The following is a 20,279-nucleotide window of genomic DNA, read 5'->3' on the forward strand; positions in this document are numbered from 1 at the left end:
TTGAAATGAAGTGTAATGTGATGAAATACTCCACCTATCCTGTGTTTATCAGATCAATGCAGATGAAGGGCATTAGATGTTGAGATGAACCGGTGTTGGAGTATTTACATGATGCATAGGAAGTGTAGTGTACTGTTTTTTAACATTATATTTCTGTATATATGAATTAACTAGTTAAATCCTGTTTCTAGTTTATTAGTTACAATGTGTAACCATTGATGTCCCAGGACCAAGATTGGTAAACACTGTTGAAGTGTATAATTGTAATACATACATGAAGACACAGTGTCATTCAAAGACTGGAATTTGATACTCCTGGTATTGGATATGACTGAATAATCATCTCAAAGACATTCATACCTAAACTGCACATTTATTTGCCAAGGTACAGTACATGATCAGTGAATATATTAAATGTACAGGCTACAATGTGGGGATCTCATGCATGGTAATAACTACATGTATATATGACTTGCATCCTTGGCACAACATGATATTATATTCTACTCAATCCATAGGCTTCATTAATGTCATTCAGGCTGTTTTGAAGTTGATACAACTGGCTGTGATAGCTGAGGTTCATAGCTAGGTTCTGAACTAATATGTATACCAAACGGTTGGGTCCATACACAGATCGGCTAGATAGCTAGCTACACATCCATGGGCATAGAGGGATTTTAATCATCCACTGCACAATAAGCAAGAACATAGCTAGCTACGTGATTTCATCTATCTGCATGGTAAATATCAGCAAGGCAAGCTTACAAAATTGTACATTCAATTTGCAGTAAATTCTTCAACTAGCTAGATTCTTTACATCCACTGTTTCCCAAAACGACAGCCTGGTTTGCTGGTTGTTTCAGGAGTTCCTAAAACAACCAGAATTACAATTTCATACTCATGTCACAACACCCATAAAGCTAGTCAGCTAGCTGGCTAAATCACGATTTTCGTAAATGAACTATGATTTAAAAAATGCATAATCGTTTGTCTCTACATTAACTAACATTCCTGTCAACTGTACATGTTTTTGGAATGATTAGTTATGACGTTATAATCCCTTACATTTGCTTCCATCCGAGTATTTCTGTCCGCCATCTTTGATTCAGTTCAGTTCTGTGTAGGGGTACCCCTCTCTCCTAGTATATATTTGCTGAAGGAAGTCTAACAGTCACTAGCGCAGCAGCAGCCTCCCCCGGTCCTAGTGCCGGCCCGGTAAGACGTTTAAGATGCGATGGAACGGTTGACGAAAATAAGAAATCACAGAAAAAATATATTGACTGATATTGAATTATTTAGGGGGGGGCTAATTAATATTTTAGGACTAGCTACGTCCCTGATTCCTACCTACCTTTTGTCTGAAAATTTAATTTACATTTTACTCAACTGCGTTGCCCACTCCAGTCAGCAGATGAGGTCTGCGACTTTAAGGCAATGCTGCTACTGTGACGTATAATCTAGTGGACGGAACGCTTCTTTCAACAGCATCAACAGTCAGTCAGCCACCTCGGTAGCTTGCTAGACAAAATAGCCGAACCCATAAAGCTCTTTAGACGCTTTAGTGTATATTGGCCACTGTATTTTAAACCCACTTCTGTCGTCTAGTTAGTTATCCCTTTTAATTTCATAATTTTCATATTAACGGTATTGTTTTTATTCATCTAGCGGGCTGGTTAAGTTAACATTAGCCTAGCTAGCTAACATCTCCAACCATGAGGTCACTAAGCTATTCTCTTGTTAATGAAGAGGAGGACTGCTGGGCGGAGAAAGAAGCTCTGGTGAAAGAGGAGGAGGAAGAGGAGAATATCACAGTAAAACAAGAATTAGAGGATGATGCTGTTACCTTGAAAAAAGAAGAGAAAGACGTTACAGTGAAAGAAGAGGAAGACGCGTTCAGAGTGAAAGAGGAGGAGGATTTTACAGTAAAAGAAGAGGAGAAAGAGAAAGAGGAGGATGCAGCTTTTGGGGTGAAAGAGGAGGAGAGGGAGATGACTGTCACATCGAAAAAGGAGGAGGAAGAGGAACCTGGATATCAGGGCCCGGTTTCCCAAATGCATCTTAAGGCATCCAATGGTTCTAAGGATGAACTTAGCCATAAGATGGTTTTGAGAGACCGTTCCCTGATTAACACTAGTAAGTACTGTCTTAAAAACAGAGGAACAAACTCTGCAGTTGTTGAACTGATGTTTTTTTATATAACTTTTATTTAACCAGGTGACCATGATGTCATAATGATAGTTTAACCAGGTGACCATGATGACATAATGATAGTTTAACCAGGTGACCATGATGTCATAATGATAGTTTAACCAGGTGACCATGATGTCATGATGTCATAATGATAGTTTAACCAGGTGACCATGATGTCATAATGATAGTTTAACCAGGTAGGCCAGTTGAGAACAAGTTCACATTTACAACTGCGACCTGGCCAAGATAAAGCAAAGCAGTGTGACACAGACAACAACACAGAGTTACACATGGAATAACATACAATAAACAAGCCAATAACACAATAAGCAAGTCAATGACAGTAGAAAAAAAGAAAGTCTATATATAGTGTGTGCAAAAGGCATGAGGAGGTAGGCAATAAATAGGCCATAGTAGCGAAGAATTACAATTTAGCAGATTAACACTGGAGTGATAAATGAGCAGATGATCATGTGCAAGTAGAGATACTGGTGTGCAAAAGAGCAGAAAAGTAAATAAAAACAGTTTGGGGATGAGGTAGGTAGATTGGGCGGGCTATTTACAGAGGACTATGTACAGCTGCAGCGATCGGTTAGCTGCTCAGATAGCTGATGTTTAAAGTTGGTGAGGGAAATATAAGTCTCCAGCTTCAGCGATTTTTGAAATTCGTTCCAGTCACTGGCAGCAGAGAACTGGAAGGATGTGTGGTGTTAAAGGGGAAATCTGCAATTACTACATCCCATATTTTGATTTTTAAATTATTTATTTATAGCCATTGATTCTTGAAGAACACAACACATGCCTCATGAGCTTACTTCAACTGTTGTATCAATGACGTCTGGTCCCGTGTGGCTCAGTTGGTAGAGCATGGCGCTTGCAACGCCAGGGTTGTGGGTTCAATTCCCACGGGGGGACCAGGATGAATATGTATGAACTTTCCAATTTGTAAGTCGCTCTGGATAAGAGCGTCTGCTAAATGACTTAAAATGTAAATGTAAATTAGTACCCAGAATAAGCTTTTTTTACTCCAATGTTTAGAAACAATGTAAATCAACACTGTATAGCCTCAACATGGTTAAAACTATAATGTTGATATCATGGATGGTCGTCCTTGCATCCATAGGTCTGTCTATGAATTTGAAAGTAGTTACATTTCTCCACCCCCATCCATCATCTTATTAGCAAAACAGTGGTGGAATTACAGCTTTGTTATTGGTTGATTGATTCTTGTGTGGCTTTTTTAAAGGGACAACATAGTATGTAAACAGCAACAAAATGGCTGCCCAGAGACTTGGTTTGGTAAACAGCTGAGGGATGGGGCTGGAGAAATGTAACCACTCTCAAATTCATAGAGAAAGCTATTGTAGCAACCGTAATCCAACACCTAGCGACCTCGTCAAGAAGTTCAGACATCTTGGTGTAACAGTTATAAGGTGTTGGCTTGACAGTCGCTGGACCCAGGTTTGAGTTCAGCCCAGGGCTACCCCCTGAATTCACTACACTATGAATACAAGGACTGGCCATCCATGATGTCATAATGATAGTTTAACCAGGTTTCTAGGATATATAGTATATTCTAGAATTCATCCATGATGTCATAATGATAGTTTAACCAGGTTTCTAGGATATATAGTATATTCTAGAATTCATCCATGATGTCATAATGATAGTTTAACCAGGTTTCTAGGCTATATAGTATGTTCCAGAATTCATCCATGATGTCATAAAGATAGTTTAACCAGGTTTCTAGGCTATATAGTATATTCTAGAATTGTCAGTGAAGATTTCCTGTGAGGGTCAAATTGTTAGAGCTGTTGATAAATCATTGTATAATATTCAGCGTTTATTTTCATGCCATTACATCAATATCGCCCAACCAGAAGAGAATAAACTCTTCCTGAACCACCACCTCTTGCTGTCCTTCATACATTCTGACGTTGCTGGTAATCGGCTACACAAGCAGTCGGCAACCTACATTTGGAGTGCAAATGTATCTTACCATTTCTACTGATCTGGTGCCAGTTATGATTTTCATTTGCACATTTTACTGAAACAGTTTAATTTCATTGATAATAGTATCTCAAAATCATTCTGTGATTAATCTACATTCCATCTAAATCTAAATGAAATTATACAAATCTAAAAGTAACTTTTATTGCCAACTATGTAAAAAAAATAGCCTACATAAAGCCAAAAAATAAGAAGTCTGATAGCAAAGGGTCTGAATAATTAAGTAAATAAGGTATTTCTGTTTTCACTTTGTCATTCTGGGCTACTGATGACACCCCTCTGAAACAAGATAGCCTAACCACCAGAAAAACGTATTCTTTAGCCTACTCCTCCCGCTGCTGCTGGCCTTCGTAAATTCTGATGTTATGCTCCTATAGTTTCTGGTAATAGGCTACACCAGCAGTCGTTATGCTCCTATAGTTTCTGGTAATAGGCTACACCAGCAGTCGTTATACTCCTATAGTTTCTGGTAATAGACTACACCAGCAGTCGTTATGCTCCTATAGTTTCTGGTAATAGGCTACACCAGCAGTCGTTATGCTCCTGTAGTTTCTGGTAATAGGCTACACCAGCAGTCGTTATGCTCCTATAGTTTCTGGTAATAGGCTACACCAGCAGTCGTTATACTCCTATAGTTTCTGGTAATAGACTACACCAGCAGTCGTTATGCTCCTATAGTTTCTGGTAATAGGCTACACCAGCAGTCGTTATGCTCCTGTAGTTTCTGGTAATAGGCTACACCAGCAGTCGTTATGCTCCTATAGTTTCTGGTAATAGGCTACACCAGCAGTCGTTATGCTCCTATAGTTTCTGGTAATAGGCTACACCAGCAGTCGTTATGCTCCTATAGTTTCTGGTCATAGGCTACACCAGCAGTCGTTATGCTCCTATAGTTTCTGGTAATAGGCTACACCAGCAGTCGTTATGCTCCTATAGTTTCTGGTAATAGGCTACACCAGCAGTCGTTATGCTCCTATAGTTTCTGGTCATAGGCTACACCAGCAGTTGTTATGCTCCTATAGTTTCTGGTCATAGGCTACACCAGCAGTCGTTATGCTCCTATAGTTTCTGGTCATAGGCTACACCAGCGGTCGTTATGCTCCTATAGATTCTGGTAATAGGCTACACCAGCGGTCGTTATGCTCCTATAGTTTCTGGTAATAGACTACACCTGCAGTCGTTATGCTCGTATAGTTTCTGGTAATAGGCTACACCAGCAGTCGTTATGCTCCTATAGTTTCTGGTAATAGGCTACACCAGCAGTCGTTATGCTCCTATAGTTTCTGGTAATAGACTACACCAGCAGTCATTTTGCTCCTATAGTTTCTGGTAATAGGCTACACCAGCAGTCGTTATGCTCCTATAGTTTCTGGTAATATGCTACACCAGCAGTCGTTATGCTCCTATAGTTTCTGGTAATAGACTACACCAGCAGTCGTTATGCTCCTATAGTTTCTGGTAATAGGCTACACCAGCAGTCAGCAACCTTTTCCATTTCGTGCCAATTTCTCTGACCATTTCTACTAATCTGGTGCCAGTTAGGATTTTCATATTCACATTTTACTGGAACAGTTTCATTTCATTTATAATAGTAATAATTATTATAATAGTCTTTATCTCAACATCATTATCTGTGATTAATCTACATTCTATCTAAATGAAAATTATACAAATCTAAAAGTAACTTTTATTGCCATTGCCAACTATGTAAAAATAGCCTACATGAAACCAACAAACAAAAACATTTGCAGCCTGCAGGTAGAAAATATCCCGATTTAAAAATAAATATCCTATAAATCCCATTGGCTGCACATGGCCTGTCAACAACGAACTTGAAACATTCTATCAACTATCAACTGGGTCCTCCGAAACTTGCAACGTTGTATAAAATATTCTGGGCCCTCAGTTTCCCGCGCCAGTGAGTTCTGGACAGACACATCTGTCGTCTATTTGTGAAAGGGATAAGAAGTAATCAGGTATTTTATAACATATCCACTGGATCAGAGCATGACATTTTTCCCTTTAATGCTGAGTGGTTATCGAAAGGGCGAGAGCTGGAAATAATTTACAAATACTTTGAGCAACTATTGTCATTCGTAATGGATTCTAATAAGACTTTGTTTACCTGCTGTTTGAGGTGAAGAAAAAATTAATTAGAGAAGCTGCATCATTTTGTTTGAGAAGCTCCACAACTCATTAGTGGTGGTGCGTTAAGACAATCAGAAATACTACCAGACATCCCCAAATAGGCACATTTATAGGCCTACATTTGTGTGCAGGCCATGTAGACTAGTCCTACTTCTATATGTGTAATTAGGTGTGCTTCCTTACTCAACATTGACAGGAGTGTTTCGAACAAAAGACAATGAATATATTGACAACTGACGCATCTTGTAGGGTCAGGTCTGGGTGGTCTGCCAGGGAACGTTTCATTTAGTATCCTTTGGGGAATGATTTTATTTCCCCATAATATGTTTTTCCGAAGTTGAATGACTGAAAGGGAGTGTAACTTTGATTATAATATCACTTCCCTGAAGGAGGGAAACGAGGTACAACACCTGTTTGTCCCCGCCCTTTCCTGTGTCGGTGAAGAGCGGTATTAACTTCTCTGGCAAACGTCCCACCGGCCAATAGCCAGGGAAAATACAGCGCGCCATATTCAAATAACATGATATAAAAATCAGACTTTCATTAAATCACACATGTAAGATACCAAATTAAAGCTACACTCGTTGTGAATCCAGCCAACATGTCAGATTTCAAAAAGGCTTTTCGGCGAAAGCATAAGATGCTATTATCTGATGATAGCACATCAGTAAACAAACAGAGTAGCATATTTCAACACTGCAAGCACCACTGCAAGCATTCTTTTGTTGGCACTCCAATATGTCCCATAAACATCACAAATGGTCCTTTTGTTCGATTAATTCCGTCGATATATATCCAAAATGTCAATTTATTTGGACCGTTTCATCCAGAAAAACACAGCTTCCAACTTTCGCCAAGTCACTACAAAATATATCAAAAGTTACATGTAAAATTTACCAAAACATTTCAGACTGCTTTTGTCATACAACGTTAGATATTTTAAAACGTTAATAATCGATCAATTTGAGGACGGGATCAATACAAAAATAAAACAATCTGACGCAACTTTTTTCATAACGTGACTCTCTCAAATTATTTACTTCATGTGACCCTCATTTACGATAGCCCTACTTCTTCACTACACAAAGGAATAACCTCAACCGATTTCCAAGGACTGGTGACATCCAGTGGAAGCGGTAGGAACTGCAAGCAAGTCCATTAGAAATCTGGTGTCTCTAAAAAATCTATTTGAAAAGACAGTGACATCAAAGAAATACAAATTCTGAATGGTTTGTCCTCAGGGTTTTTCTCAGGGTCTACATAAGTTCTGTTATTCTCACAGACATGATTCAAACAATTTCAGAAACTTCAGAGTGTTGTCTATCCAAATCCACTAATAATATGCATATCTTATATTCTGGGGATGAGTAGCAAGCAGTTGAATTTTGGCATGCTATTTTTCCCGAAAGTGAAAAAGCTGCCCCCTGCCCTCAAGAAGTTAAAGAATGACAGGAATGAATCCAAGCCTCACTCTCATCACCTGTGGCGGGGCTTCCAGCGAGGTACTGAAATACTAAATAATTTCACAGTTTGCTAAATCCAATGGTTTTTAACATCTTGTAATCCAAGATGGCGTAGCAGTAAGACATGTTTGTTGTTGCAAATGTTTTCTTTTTTTGTATATATTGCAATATATTTCAATCTCTTTTTCCATTTTTTAATTACATATACCTTTCGGAAACCCGCCTCACCCAATGTGATACGGATCTGCAATTTTTTAGACCTTATAGCTAGAACCTCCATCAGAAGCTAACCAGCTAATTAGCTACTAGCTATTAATCATTGTTAGCCACTGCTAGCGGCCTTTCCCTTTTTTAGCTCAGACACCAGCCGCCTTTAGCCTGGGTAATACCTGCCAGTCTGCACAACGCGATATCAACCCTGAGCATATCGGACTGTTTTTCTCCACTACCTCACCGTATTCCTGCCGTAAGCTCTGGACCATTACACCGGATAATCGCAGCTGGCTAGCTGCTACCGAGTGGCCCAGCCTCGAAGCTAGCCTTGAGCCAGGCTCATCTCCCGGCCTGCTCAGTGGACCCTATGATCACTCGGCTACACAGCTGATGCCTCCCAGACTCTTCACGAAGACGACTAGAAGCCACTACATCACCGGATTCCTGCCGTGAGCTCTGGACCTTTGCACCGGATTGGGTATAGTGGCTAACGCCCTTGTACCGAAGCTAGCACCAGTTAGCCTCGATCCAGGTGCATCTCCCGGCTAGCAAAATTACTCCAGCTACAATACCTCTTTTGCCAATTGGCCTGGACCCTTTGTCGACACAGAGCCCCGCCGATCCATCACGACTGGTCTGCCGACGCAATTCCGTCAGATGTGCCCTCAACCGGCCTTTGCAAGACGTCGGTGACGCCCTTGTCCCGAAGCTAGCACCAGTTAGCCTCGAGCCAGGCACATCTCCCGGCTAGCGTAGTAATCACTACCTAGCGGCTTCCCTGGTTCATAAATTGCTGTTCACTGGACCCTATGATTACTTTGCTTCATAACTGATGCCTGCTGGACTGTTCATTAGTCATGGTTCTCCATTTTGTTTATCTGTCAGCCCCAGCCTCGAACTCAGGCCCTGTGTGTAGTTAACTGACCCTCTCTGCCCATTCATTGCCATTTTACGTGTTGTTGTTGTCTTAGCTGATTAACTGTTGTCTTACCCGTTGTTGTCTTAGCTAGCTCTCCCAATCAACACCTGTGATTGCTTTATGCCTCGCTTTATGTCTCTCTAATGTCAATATGCCTTGTATACTGTTGTTTAGTTATCATTGTTTTATTTTACTGCGGAGCCCCTAGTCCCACTCAACATGCCTCAGAGAACTCTTTTGTCACACCTCCCACACGTGCGGTGACCTCACCTAGCATTACTGGTGCCTCCAGAGATGCAACCTCTCTTATCGTCACTCAATGCCTAGGTTTACCTCTACTGTACCAACACTCTACCATATCCCTGTCTGTACATTATGCCTTGAATCTATCCTACCACGCCCAGAAATCTGCTCCTTTTATTCTCTGTTCCCAACGCACTAGACAACCAGTTCTGATAGCCTTTAGCCGTGCCCTCATCCTACTCCTCTGTTCCTCGGGTGATGTGGAGGTAAACCCAGGCCCTGTGTGTCCCCAGGCACCCTCATTTGTTGACTTCTGTAACCGTAAAAGCCTTGGTTTCATGCATGTTAACATCAGAAGCCTCCTCCCTAAGTTTGTTTTACTCACTGCTTTAGCACACTCCGCCAACCTTGATGTCCTTGCCGTGTCTGAATCCTGGCTTTGGAAGGCTATCAAAAATTCGGAAATGTCCATCCCGAACGACAACATTCTCCGTCAAGATAGAACTGCCAAAGGGGGAGGAGTTGCAATCTACTGCAGAGATGGCCTGTAAAGTTCTTTCATACTTTCCAGGTCTATGCCCAAACAGTTCGAGCTTCTAATTTAAAAAATGAATCTCTCCTGAAATGTCTCTCACTGTTGCCGCCTGTTGTAGACCCCCCTCAGCTCCCAGCTGTGCCCTGGACACCATATGTGAATTGATTGCCCCCCCATCTATCTTCAGAGTTAGTTCTGTTAGGTGACCTAAACTGGGATATGCTTAACACCCTGGCCTTCCTACAATCCAAGCTAGATGCCCTCAATCTCACACAAATTATCAAGGAACCCACCAGGTACAACCCTAAATCTGTAAACATGGGCACCCTCATAGATATTATCCTGACCAACTTGCCCTCCAAATACACCTCTGCTGTTTTCAATCAGGATCTCAAAGATCACTGCCTCATTGTCTGCATCCGTTATGGGTTCGCGGTCAAAAGACCACCCCTCATCACTGTCAAACGCTCCCTAAAACACTTCTGCGAGCAGGCCTTTCTAATCGACCTGGCCCGGGTATCCTGGAAGGATATTGACCTCATCCCGTCAGTAGAGGATATCTGGTTGTTCTTTAAAAGTGATTTCCTCACCACCTTAAATGAGCATGCCCCTTTCAAAAAATGTAGAACTAAGAACAGATATAGCCCTTGGTTCACTCCAGACCTGACTGCCCAGACCTGACTGCCCTGACTGCACAAAAACCAGCACAAAAACATAGTGCGTACTGCACTAGCATCAAATAGTCCCCGCGATATGCAACTTTTCAGAGAAGTCAGGAACCAATACACACAGTCAGTCCAAAAAGTTCTGGGACACTGTAAAGTCCATGGAGAATAAGAGCACCTCCTCCCAGCTGCCCACTGCACTGAGGCTAGGAAACACTGTCACCACCGATAAATCCACGATAATCGATAATTTCAATAAGCATTTCTCTACGGCTGGCCATGCTTTCCTCCTGGCTACCCCAACCCCAGCCAACAGCTCCCCCGCAGCTACTTGCCCAAGCCTCCCCAGCTTCTCCTTCTCCTTCACCCAAATCCAGATAGCTGATGTTCTGAAAGAGCTGTAAAACCTGGACCCATACAAATCAGTTGGGCTAGACAATCTGGACCCTCTTTCTAAAATTATCCGCCGCCTTTGTTGCAACCCTGATTACTAGTCTGTTCAACCTCTTCAAAGGGGGTGACACTCTATACCCAAACTGTTACATACCTATATCCATCCTGTCCTTCCTTTCTAAAGTCTCCGAAAGCCAAGTTAACAAACAGATCACTGACCATTTCGAATCTGTCCGTACCTTCTCCGCTGTGCAATCCGGTTTCCGAGCTGGTCACGGGTGCACCTCATCCACACTCAAGGTACTAAACAATATCATAACCGCCATCAATAAAAGACAGTACTCTGTCACTGTCTTCATCAACCTGGCCAAGGCTTTCGACTCTGTCAATCACCGTATTCTTATCGGCAGACTCAATAGCCTTGGTTTCTCAAATGACTGACTCGCCTGGTTCACCAACTACTTCTCAGATAGAGTTCAGTGTGTCAAATCGGAGGGCCTGTTGTATGGACTTCTGGCAGTCTCTATGGGGGTACCACAGGGTTCAATTCTCGGGCTAACTCTTTTCTCTGTATATACCAACGATGTTGCTCTTGCTGCGGGTGATTCCTTGATCCACCTTTATGCAGACGACACCATTCTGTATACATCTGGCCTTTCTTTGGACACTTTGGACACTTAACATAAAACATCAATAATGTTCCAACCGGAGAATTCCTTTGTCTGAAGAAAAGCACTGGAACTAGAGGTAACTCTGTCGGGAGTGCGCGTCATGAGACCAAGGCACTCTGCCAGACCACTGACTCAAAGAGGTCTCATGAGCCCCTCCTTTATAGTAGAAGCCTCATTCAAGTTTCTAAAGACGGTTGACATCTAGTGGAAGCCGTAGGAAGTGCAACTTTATCCATATCTCAATGTGTATTCGGTAAGCCAAGCTTTAAAAAACTACAAACCTCAGATTTCCCACTTCCTGGTTGGATTTGTCTCAGGTTTTTGCCTGCCATATGAGTTCTGTTATACTCACAGACATCATTCAAACAGTTTTAGAAACTTCAGAGTGTTTTCTATCCAATACTAGTAATAATATGCATATATTAGCATCTGGGACAGAGTAGCAGGCAGTTTACTCTGGGCACCTTATTCATCCAAGCTACTCAATACTGCCCTCCTGTCACCAAGAAGTTAACCTGTTGGGGACAAGGGGTGATATTTTCACTTTTGCTGAAAATCGTATGATTTTTAAACGGCCTCGTACTCAATTCTTGCTAGTACAATATGCATATTTTTAGTACCATTGGATAGAAAACAACCTCTAGTTTCTAAAAACGTTTGAATTTTTTCTCTGAGTTGAACACAAGTCATTTGGCAGCACTTTCCCTGAGCAGGAAGTAGAATGCAAGATGTCTATGCTCGCTTCAACGCTCTGCCTATACATGGTCATGCCACCTATGACCCGAAACACACCTCACACGCCTTCCTCTGGGTGTCAAGAGGACGTCAGAGGAGAAATTTTGTGTTTATCTTGTTCTGACGTGAAATAAGACCTATTTCTTTGACGTGACCGTCCATTTCCGGAAGTCTGAAGTGTGCGACTTTGAAGAGAGATTGTGTTTTGTTTTGCTGCCGTTTCGGATGTCAACTATCTCCGGCTCGGATTTGATTTGATAAATGAGACCATATCATCGTAATGTATGTTTTTTCAATATAGTTTAATCAGATTATTTGAATTTTTTAGGGAGTTTTGTCGTGTTCCGTCGTGTGACTTTGTTTACTTGGAGAGATCCGTGCCACGCGACTAGTACCCATGCTAAATGAAGTGGGAAAGGTACCATTCTGAATGTAATGAACGACTCATCTGGACTAAGGACATCTTGATCAACATTCTGATGAAATTTCAGCAAAAGTAAGATCCAATTTATAATGCTTTTTCATATATCGGTGTGCATGTGAACTGGTCGTGGGCGCCCAGCTGGTTCTGGCTGGCGTGGCTATGCTAATTTAGCGCTACATTTTGTTTTCGCTATAAAACATTTAATAAATCTGAAATATTGTCTGGAATCACAAGAATCCTGTCTTTCAATTGCTGCACAGTATGTATTTCTCAGATATGTTTTATGATGAGTAATTAGTTATTTGACGTTGGTGTCTGTAAATGTTATGGCTGCTTTCGGTGCAATTTCTGATTGTAGCTGAAATGTAATTTATGATTTATACCATAAATATGCACATTTAAAAAAACAAACATATGCTATACAATAAATATGTTATCAGACTGTCATCTTATGAAGTTGTTTCTTGGTTAGTGGCTATATATATATCTTTATTTGGTCGAATTAGTGATAGCTGGTGATGGAGTAAAACACTGATGGAGGTAGAAAAGTGGTGTAATAGATTTACATATTTTGTCTTCCCTGTAAAACATTTTAAAAATCGGACATGTTGGCTTGATTCACAAGATGTGTACCTTTTCATATGCTGTATTGGACTTGTTAATGTGTGAAAGTTAAATATTTTTAAAAAATGTTTTTTTTTAATTTGCCGCTCTGCCTTTTCAGTGGAATGTGGGAGGAGTGCCGCTAGCGGCACCCGTGGCCCCTAAAGGTTAAAAACATCCTAAAGATTGATTCCATACATCGTTTTACATGTTTCTAAAGGACTGTAACGGAACTTCTCGAGTTTTTGTCTGGACGATGTGCCTGCGTCTCATGAAGATGGATTACTGGGCTGAACACGCTAACAACAAGTGGCTATTTGGACATATGAGTGTTTTCTATCCAATACTAATAATAATATGCATATATTAGCATCTGGGACAGAGTAGGAGGCAGTTCACTCTGGGCACGCTATTCATCCAAAAGTGAAAATGCTGCCCCCTATCCCATAAAGGTTAACAAACCTCCAAACGAGCTTCAATGCCATACAACACTCCTTCCGTGGCCTCCAACTGCTCTTAAACGCTAGTAAAACTAAATGTATGCCCTTCAACCGATCGCTGCCCGTACCCGCCCGTCCAGCATGACTACTCTGGACGGTTCTGACTTAGAATATGTGGACAACTATAAATACCTAGGTGTCTTGCTAGACTGTAAACTCTCCTTCCAGACTAATATTAAGCATTTCCAAAATTAAATCTAGATTTGGCTTCCTATTTCGCAACAAAGCCTCCTTCACTCACACTGCCAAACATACCCTCGTAAAACTGACTATCCTACCGATCCTTGACTTCGGTGATGTAATTTTCAAAATAGCCTCCAACACTCTACACAGCAAACTGGATGCAGTCTATCACAGTGCCATCCGTTTTGTCACCAAAGCCCCATATACCACTGCTCTCGTCGGCTGGCCCTCGCTACATATTCGTCTCCAAACCCACTGGCTCCAGGTCATCTATAAGTCTTTGCTAGGTAAAGCCCCGCCTTAACTCAGCTCACTGGTCACCATAGCAACACCCACCCGTAGCACGTGCTCCAGGAAGTATATCTCACTGGTCATCCCCAAAGCCAACACCTATTTTGGCCGCCTTTCCTTCCAGTTCTCTGCTGCCAATGACTGGAACGATTTGCAAAAATCACTGAAGCTGGAGACTCTCCCTCACTAACTTTAAGCATCAGCTATCTGAGCAGCTTACCGATCGCTGCAGCTGTACACAGCCCATCTGTAAATAGCCCATCCAACTACCTACCTCATCCCCATGTTTTTTTAAACTTGTTTTGCTCTTTTGCACACCAGTATTTCTACTTGCACATCATCATCTGCACATCTATCACTCCAGTGTTAATTTGTAATTACTTCTCTACTATGGCCTATTTATTGCCTTACCTCCTTACTCCATTTGCACACACTGTATATAGACTTTCTATTGTGTTATTGACTGTACGTTTGTTTATCCCAAGTGTATGTAACTCTGTTGTTTTTTTGTTGCACTGCTTTGCTTTATCTTGGCCAGGTCGCAGTTGTAAATGAGAACTTGTTCTCGACTGGCCTACCTGGTTAAATAAAGGTGAAATACAAAGAAATCTTAACTTTATTATCAACACCCAAATGTATACTGTCATTAACGCGGTTCTTCAATAATTACACATAATTCTTAATACTGTAGCAAACATTTATATTAAGCAGGACATTCAAACGAGCCGTACAATTATAATCCAAAGTAGTGGGAAATGTACTCATAATCAACCTGGAAATAGAGGTTACTCCCCTGAGTTTTCCCCCATTCACATTCAGAATACATTGTGAAAAACTAAAAGCTTTGCTCACCATTTTTGCTCCAGGCAGATATACTACATCCATAACTATCGGTTTCCTCATTACCAGATATACTACATACAATTTTAGCAAACACAGAAAGGGGCCTATATTGGAGACCAAAAGTCGTCTGGCACACTGCTTAGAGTTTCAACAACATGAATAACTTATTTCTAGTCTACAATCTTAGATGTTACTACTAATGTGAAAACAAGACAATATATAACTATTCTTGCTCATTTTAAGACAAATGTCAAATAATCATTACATTCATTACAGGCGTCAATTGTTGTACAACATCATGGCTACGCTGTTGGCATCACCTTTTATAGTGGATTTCTGCTGTTGTGGGCCTTTAACCATCTGTCTAACTTTGTCATTCACACAGGAGAGAGACGTGACTATCGTGGATCCTTTGGGGAGCCTCAACAACCTCATGATGCTGAAGAGGCAGAGAAGAGTTTCTCCAGATCAGAACTCCTCAAGAAACACCTGCAGAGACCCACAGGGAAGATAATTCACCGCTCTGACTGTGGGAAGAGATTCACCTCTTCAGCAGGCATTAAAATTCATCAGAGAACACACACAGGAGAGAAACCTTATAGCTGTGTTCAATGTGGGAAGAGTTTTACTACATCTGGCCATCTTATTGTACACCAGAGAATACACACAGGAGAGAAACCTTATAGCTGTGATCAATGTGGGAAGAGTTTTGGCCGATCTGGAGAGCTGACAGTGCACCAGAGAACACACACAGGAGAGAAACCTTATAGCTGTGATCAATGTGGGAAGAGTTTTAGTCGATCTGACCATCTGACTCAACACCAGAGAATACACACAGGAGATAAACCTTTTAGCTGTGATCACTGTGGGAAGAGTTTTGGCCAATCTGGAGAGCTGACAGTGCACCAGAGAACACACACAGGAGATAAATCTTATAGCTGTGATCAATGTGGGAAGAGTTTTATTCAGCTAAGCAACCTGATATCACACCAGAGAATACACACAGGAGAGAAACCTTATAGCTGTGATCAATGTGGGAAGAGTTTTACTCACGTAAGCACCCTGATATCACACCGGAGAATACACACGGGAGAGAAACTATACAGCTGTGATGAATGTGGGAAGAGTTTTGCTAGGTCGAGCAATCTGACTCGTCACCAGAGAACACACACAGGAGAGAAACGTTATAGCTGTACTCATTGTGGGAAGAGTTTGACTCATTCAAGCAGCCTGATATTACACCAGAGGACACACACAGGAGAGAAATCTTATATCCGTGATCAATGTGGGAAGAGTTTTACTAAGCTAAGTAGCCTGATATCACACCAGAAAACACACACAGGAGAGAACCCATATAGCTGTGATGAATGTGGGAAGAGTTTTACTGGGTCTAGCAGTCTGACTCTTCACCAGAGAATACACACAGGAGAGAAACCTTTTAGCTGTTCTCAATGTGGGAAGAGTTTTGTTCAATCTGGGGGACTGAAGATACACCAGAGAACACACACAGGAGAGAAACCTTATAGCTGCCGTCAATGTGGGAAGAGTTTTGTTACATCTGGGGAACTGACTGTACACCAGAGAACACACACAGGAGAGAAACCGCATAGCTGTAATCAATGTGGGAAGAGATACTCTGATAAAAGATATCTGATCAAACATCATAAAATACATGGGGTTGTTTCATGATATCAATGAAATGATGTCACAATGTAGAATATTTTTACCAATGTAGAAGAAGTATTTTAATGATGTCACAATGTAGAACCCTAAATGTTTGTCCCCTGTTCTATTGATTTCAACATGATATGGATATTAGCCTCAGGGGGAAAAACCAGGCTCTGAATTGGAAGAGTACTATTTATGTGATTTAACAAAGTCAGTAACAAAAAGAGTTGTTAAACTTACCACGTTGGTGACCCACTTGAATAAAAATGCAACACTTCAAAATGTAGCAAGCTGTTTTCTACAAATTGTCCTCTAACCAGGGATGTACACATTATTCCCAGATTCGGGTGGTTTTTGAGCTGTTAGTTTTAACAGGACGTGCAACCTCATCTCCCTCCTCTCGCACAAATGATTTTAGCATTATATCGATGAGTGATGACAAATAAGTGTTGCGTTCCTTTGTTTAGCGACCCCTAAATTTAAATGCGTCACTCCAGAATGTAGCTGACTGTCTTCTGCATGTTGTCCTCTAATCAGTGAGATAAAAGATATCTCCCATTTCCATGTGTTTTTTTAGTTGACAGTTTCAACAGCACCTACAACCTGATTTCCCCCTAATCGATATCAGTGATCAGTGATTACTTGTCAAAACAGCAGCATTTTTGGTGCTTGTGCAATTTATAAGGTGCTTTTTTTTAAACGATTATTGTGGCAGATGTTTGTGTAAATAGCACATGTTATGTTTAGGTTTTCAATTTATCCCAAACTGTTTCTGCAAATTGGTTATTGATTTTGACACTTTAAAACTCTGTTTTGACATTGGGCTATCCCACCTAGCAAAATGTCATTGAAAAGACGTTGAAAATATGACTATGCAATCAAATATTTCATATTTACATTTCATGTAGCATTTAGTAATGATATTTATTCATGCAACCAACTGACAATTGTTTGGTACAATTATATTGACAATGTTGCCCTGCTTTTAGAATATCAGGATTCATTCTCAGATGTGCTAACCCAAATGTACTAGAGCATGACATTGGGGGCCCCGATCCAACAACATGCCTATCGAGTGAACCCTGAAAAGAGAGAGAAGCTCCGCAGTGAGGTGGAAAGTTACTACGGATATCGCAGGAGTTTCCTCTTGAAATCAGACATGTCCGTGTGGTAAGGACAACTTGGTTGCTGATTATCTCAAGGGTGGGCAGTCAAAAAGATTTGTGTTTTGCGTTTAGCCAGTGAGTTGCCATGGATCACAATTTATTTTGACTGCACGGAGTATTGGAGATGAGTTTTGCTTGGGCTCCAAGTGGACGAGAGTTCTAGAAGCTTGTGGGAAAAAATTATATATTTTTTCTTGTTTTTAATTGTTGACAGCCAGTAGACACCATGTTTATATTGTATTGGTGAAGCATTGTAGTTGATAATGTGAAATGGAAATTGTTTTCTGTTGTCCAACAAAAATATAGGATATATTTGTTGTCTTAAGGGGGAAGGTGTTACAGTCTTTGGTTTTTCCATTTATGTTTTGAGGTTGGATATCAGCACGTATAGCTCGTTAGCATGTAGGGTGCACTGATTGGTGTCACCTCGTTAGTCTGTATGTGTTACACCTGTGCTGGCTTGTCCATCTCGTTAGTGGGAAGGTGTTTCACCTGAGCTGGTCCAGGTTCTATTTAAGAGTGTCTGGCCCAGTGCTCCAGTTGTCTTGATAGATGTGGAGAGTCAACACCTTTAGTTGCTCCACTTTCTGTCTTTAAGTTTGTTGTGGGTTTTTCTTTTGTTTGCCTCTTCTTGGGCAAATTTAGTGGGTCTCATGGTGGGTGTCTTTTATGTCCCAGTTCTTGTTACTAGTTGTTGTTTGTAAGATACTTATTAACATAAATTAGACAGGATACAGTCTTATTAAAATTAGATAATAGTGTTTACTCTCGGAGCACGCTACCATTTGATCATAAACAACAGGTTTATATACAATATATGACGTCATAGGTTACAGAATAAGTCTCCTTGTCCTGACTAATAGAAAACAGGTTCAAAAGTTCATTACAACTTCCCAGCGCACACACATGACACAATATAATCTATTCTCCTGAAGGCTCACTATAATTTATTACCACTTTAGCAGACAACTCAAGATAATGGAAGACCTAAAAAGTTACCCACAGCCTTATCTAAACACCTCAGGGCCAGTTGGGTCAGTTCAACCATAGTTTAACGACCCTTTCTGCTTATTTTATGACCCACAACACAAATCTCTTTTCACCAGGCGTGCAGAGTTCAATTAGTTATAGTTTTATCTAAAGCTAGAAATTGTTTTAATTATTTATTAACAAAATTCCTAACACTAGTCAACTTTCATTGGCCACCCCATAATGACTGGACACCTCCATAGTGTCTATCAGAGCCCCTCCTAAAAAACAAGTTATATTTTGGGTTGAATATATTAACATCTTAATCAATCAATTTGCCTCTTCTTGGGCAGATTTAGTGGGTGTCTTTGAGGTCCCAGTTGTTGTTACTAGTCAACTTTCATTGGACACCCCATAGTGACTTTCAGAGCCCATCTTAAAAAACAAGCTTATATTTTTGGATTGGATATTTTTATATTTTAATCAATGGCATTTCCTTAGGATGCTCATTAGTCTTTAAGTTGGTATTATTGTTTTTTATCCTCTTATGTTTGTGTACTAAATATTCCTGTTTATTTTCATTGTTTTTTCCTGAGAAGCCATTGTGTTGCATCCATGTCTGAAATGTGCTGTATAAATAAAGCTTGATTTGATTTCAACAAATGAATCCAATGACTGACCAATCAACAGACTCTTGGTCCATCTTAGTATGAAAAACAGTATCACTTTTCCTGCCTGCTGAAGGTGTGGTGGAGTGGTAAACACCACCCCCGGCTCTACCAGGGGCTTGAGGTGGTCTCCCACAGCTCTGCTTATTATGTCATGTTCTGTGGCCTTGCTGTTCTATTTCATGACTGCCCCTGCAACACAGAAAGAAACACATTTAGTTATATTATATAAAACACTCAAAGTAATGGATATGATGCATCTATGGCCTCAGTTACACCTGGCACCTAAATGTGACTTCTGTCATCCGATCACTCCAAGCTGCATTAGGTTCAGATCTACCAGGATGGGCCTTTGACGCAGTCAGGCCACCGAATATGCATAAGCAATATAAAGAGATGTGGGGAAAAGTACATTTTACACACATTACCTTCATAAATCAAATGTTATAGGTCACAGTCAGATGTTATTGTAGTGAAATGCTAGACAAGACAAGTAGGCACGCAATGGATTATGGTCATTGTAGTTAATTACGTTTTATGAGCTAAACTATGTTGAATATTGGCCTGTTGGAAACTACATCTCCCTACTACATCACACAGTTCAGTCTGGGTCTGATTGATCTCTAGAGAAACTACAACTCCCTACTACATCACACAGTTCAGTCTGGATCTGATTTATCTCTAGAGAAACTACAACCCCCTACTACATCACACAGTTCAGTCTGGGTCTGATTTATCTCTAGAGAAACTACAACTCCCTACTACATCACACAGTTCAG

At 40.8% G+C, this 20,279-nt stretch overlaps 2 protein-coding genes and 1 long non-coding RNA gene across 3 annotated transcripts in view; 2 read left to right on the top strand and 1 right to left on the bottom strand.

Annotated features, from left to right (window-relative positions):
- Positions 1 to 20,279, top strand: part of LOC139548844 (zinc finger protein 180-like) — a 274,302-nt gene that overhangs the window by 106,824 nt on the left and 147,199 nt on the right. The gene's annotated exons all lie outside the window — the stretch shown is intronic.
- LOC139550533 (uncharacterized) lies at positions 324 to 1,125 on the bottom strand. Its single transcript, XR_011670066.1, has 2 exons — positions 1,066 to 1,125; positions 324 to 869 (listed from the first exon to the last, which is right to left on the bottom strand). It is a non-coding gene; the product is annotated as an uncharacterized lncRNA (long non-coding RNA).
- LOC139548076 (zinc finger protein ZFP2-like) lies at positions 1,547 to 19,495 on the top strand. Its single transcript, XM_071357401.1, has 2 exons — positions 1,547 to 2,133; positions 15,415 to 19,495. The coding sequence occupies exons 1-2, from the start codon at positions 1,713 to 1,715 to the stop codon at positions 16,716 to 16,718; spliced, it is 1,725 nt and encodes a 574-aa protein (XP_071213502.1). The 5' UTR covers positions 1,547 to 1,712; the 3' UTR covers positions 16,719 to 19,495.

The sequence above is a fragment of the Salvelinus alpinus genome, chromosome 2 (assembly GCF_045679555.1).
Source record: "Salvelinus alpinus chromosome 2, SLU_Salpinus.1, whole genome shotgun sequence".
NCBI lineage: Eukaryota > Metazoa > Chordata > Actinopteri > Salmoniformes > Salmonidae > Salvelinus > Salvelinus alpinus.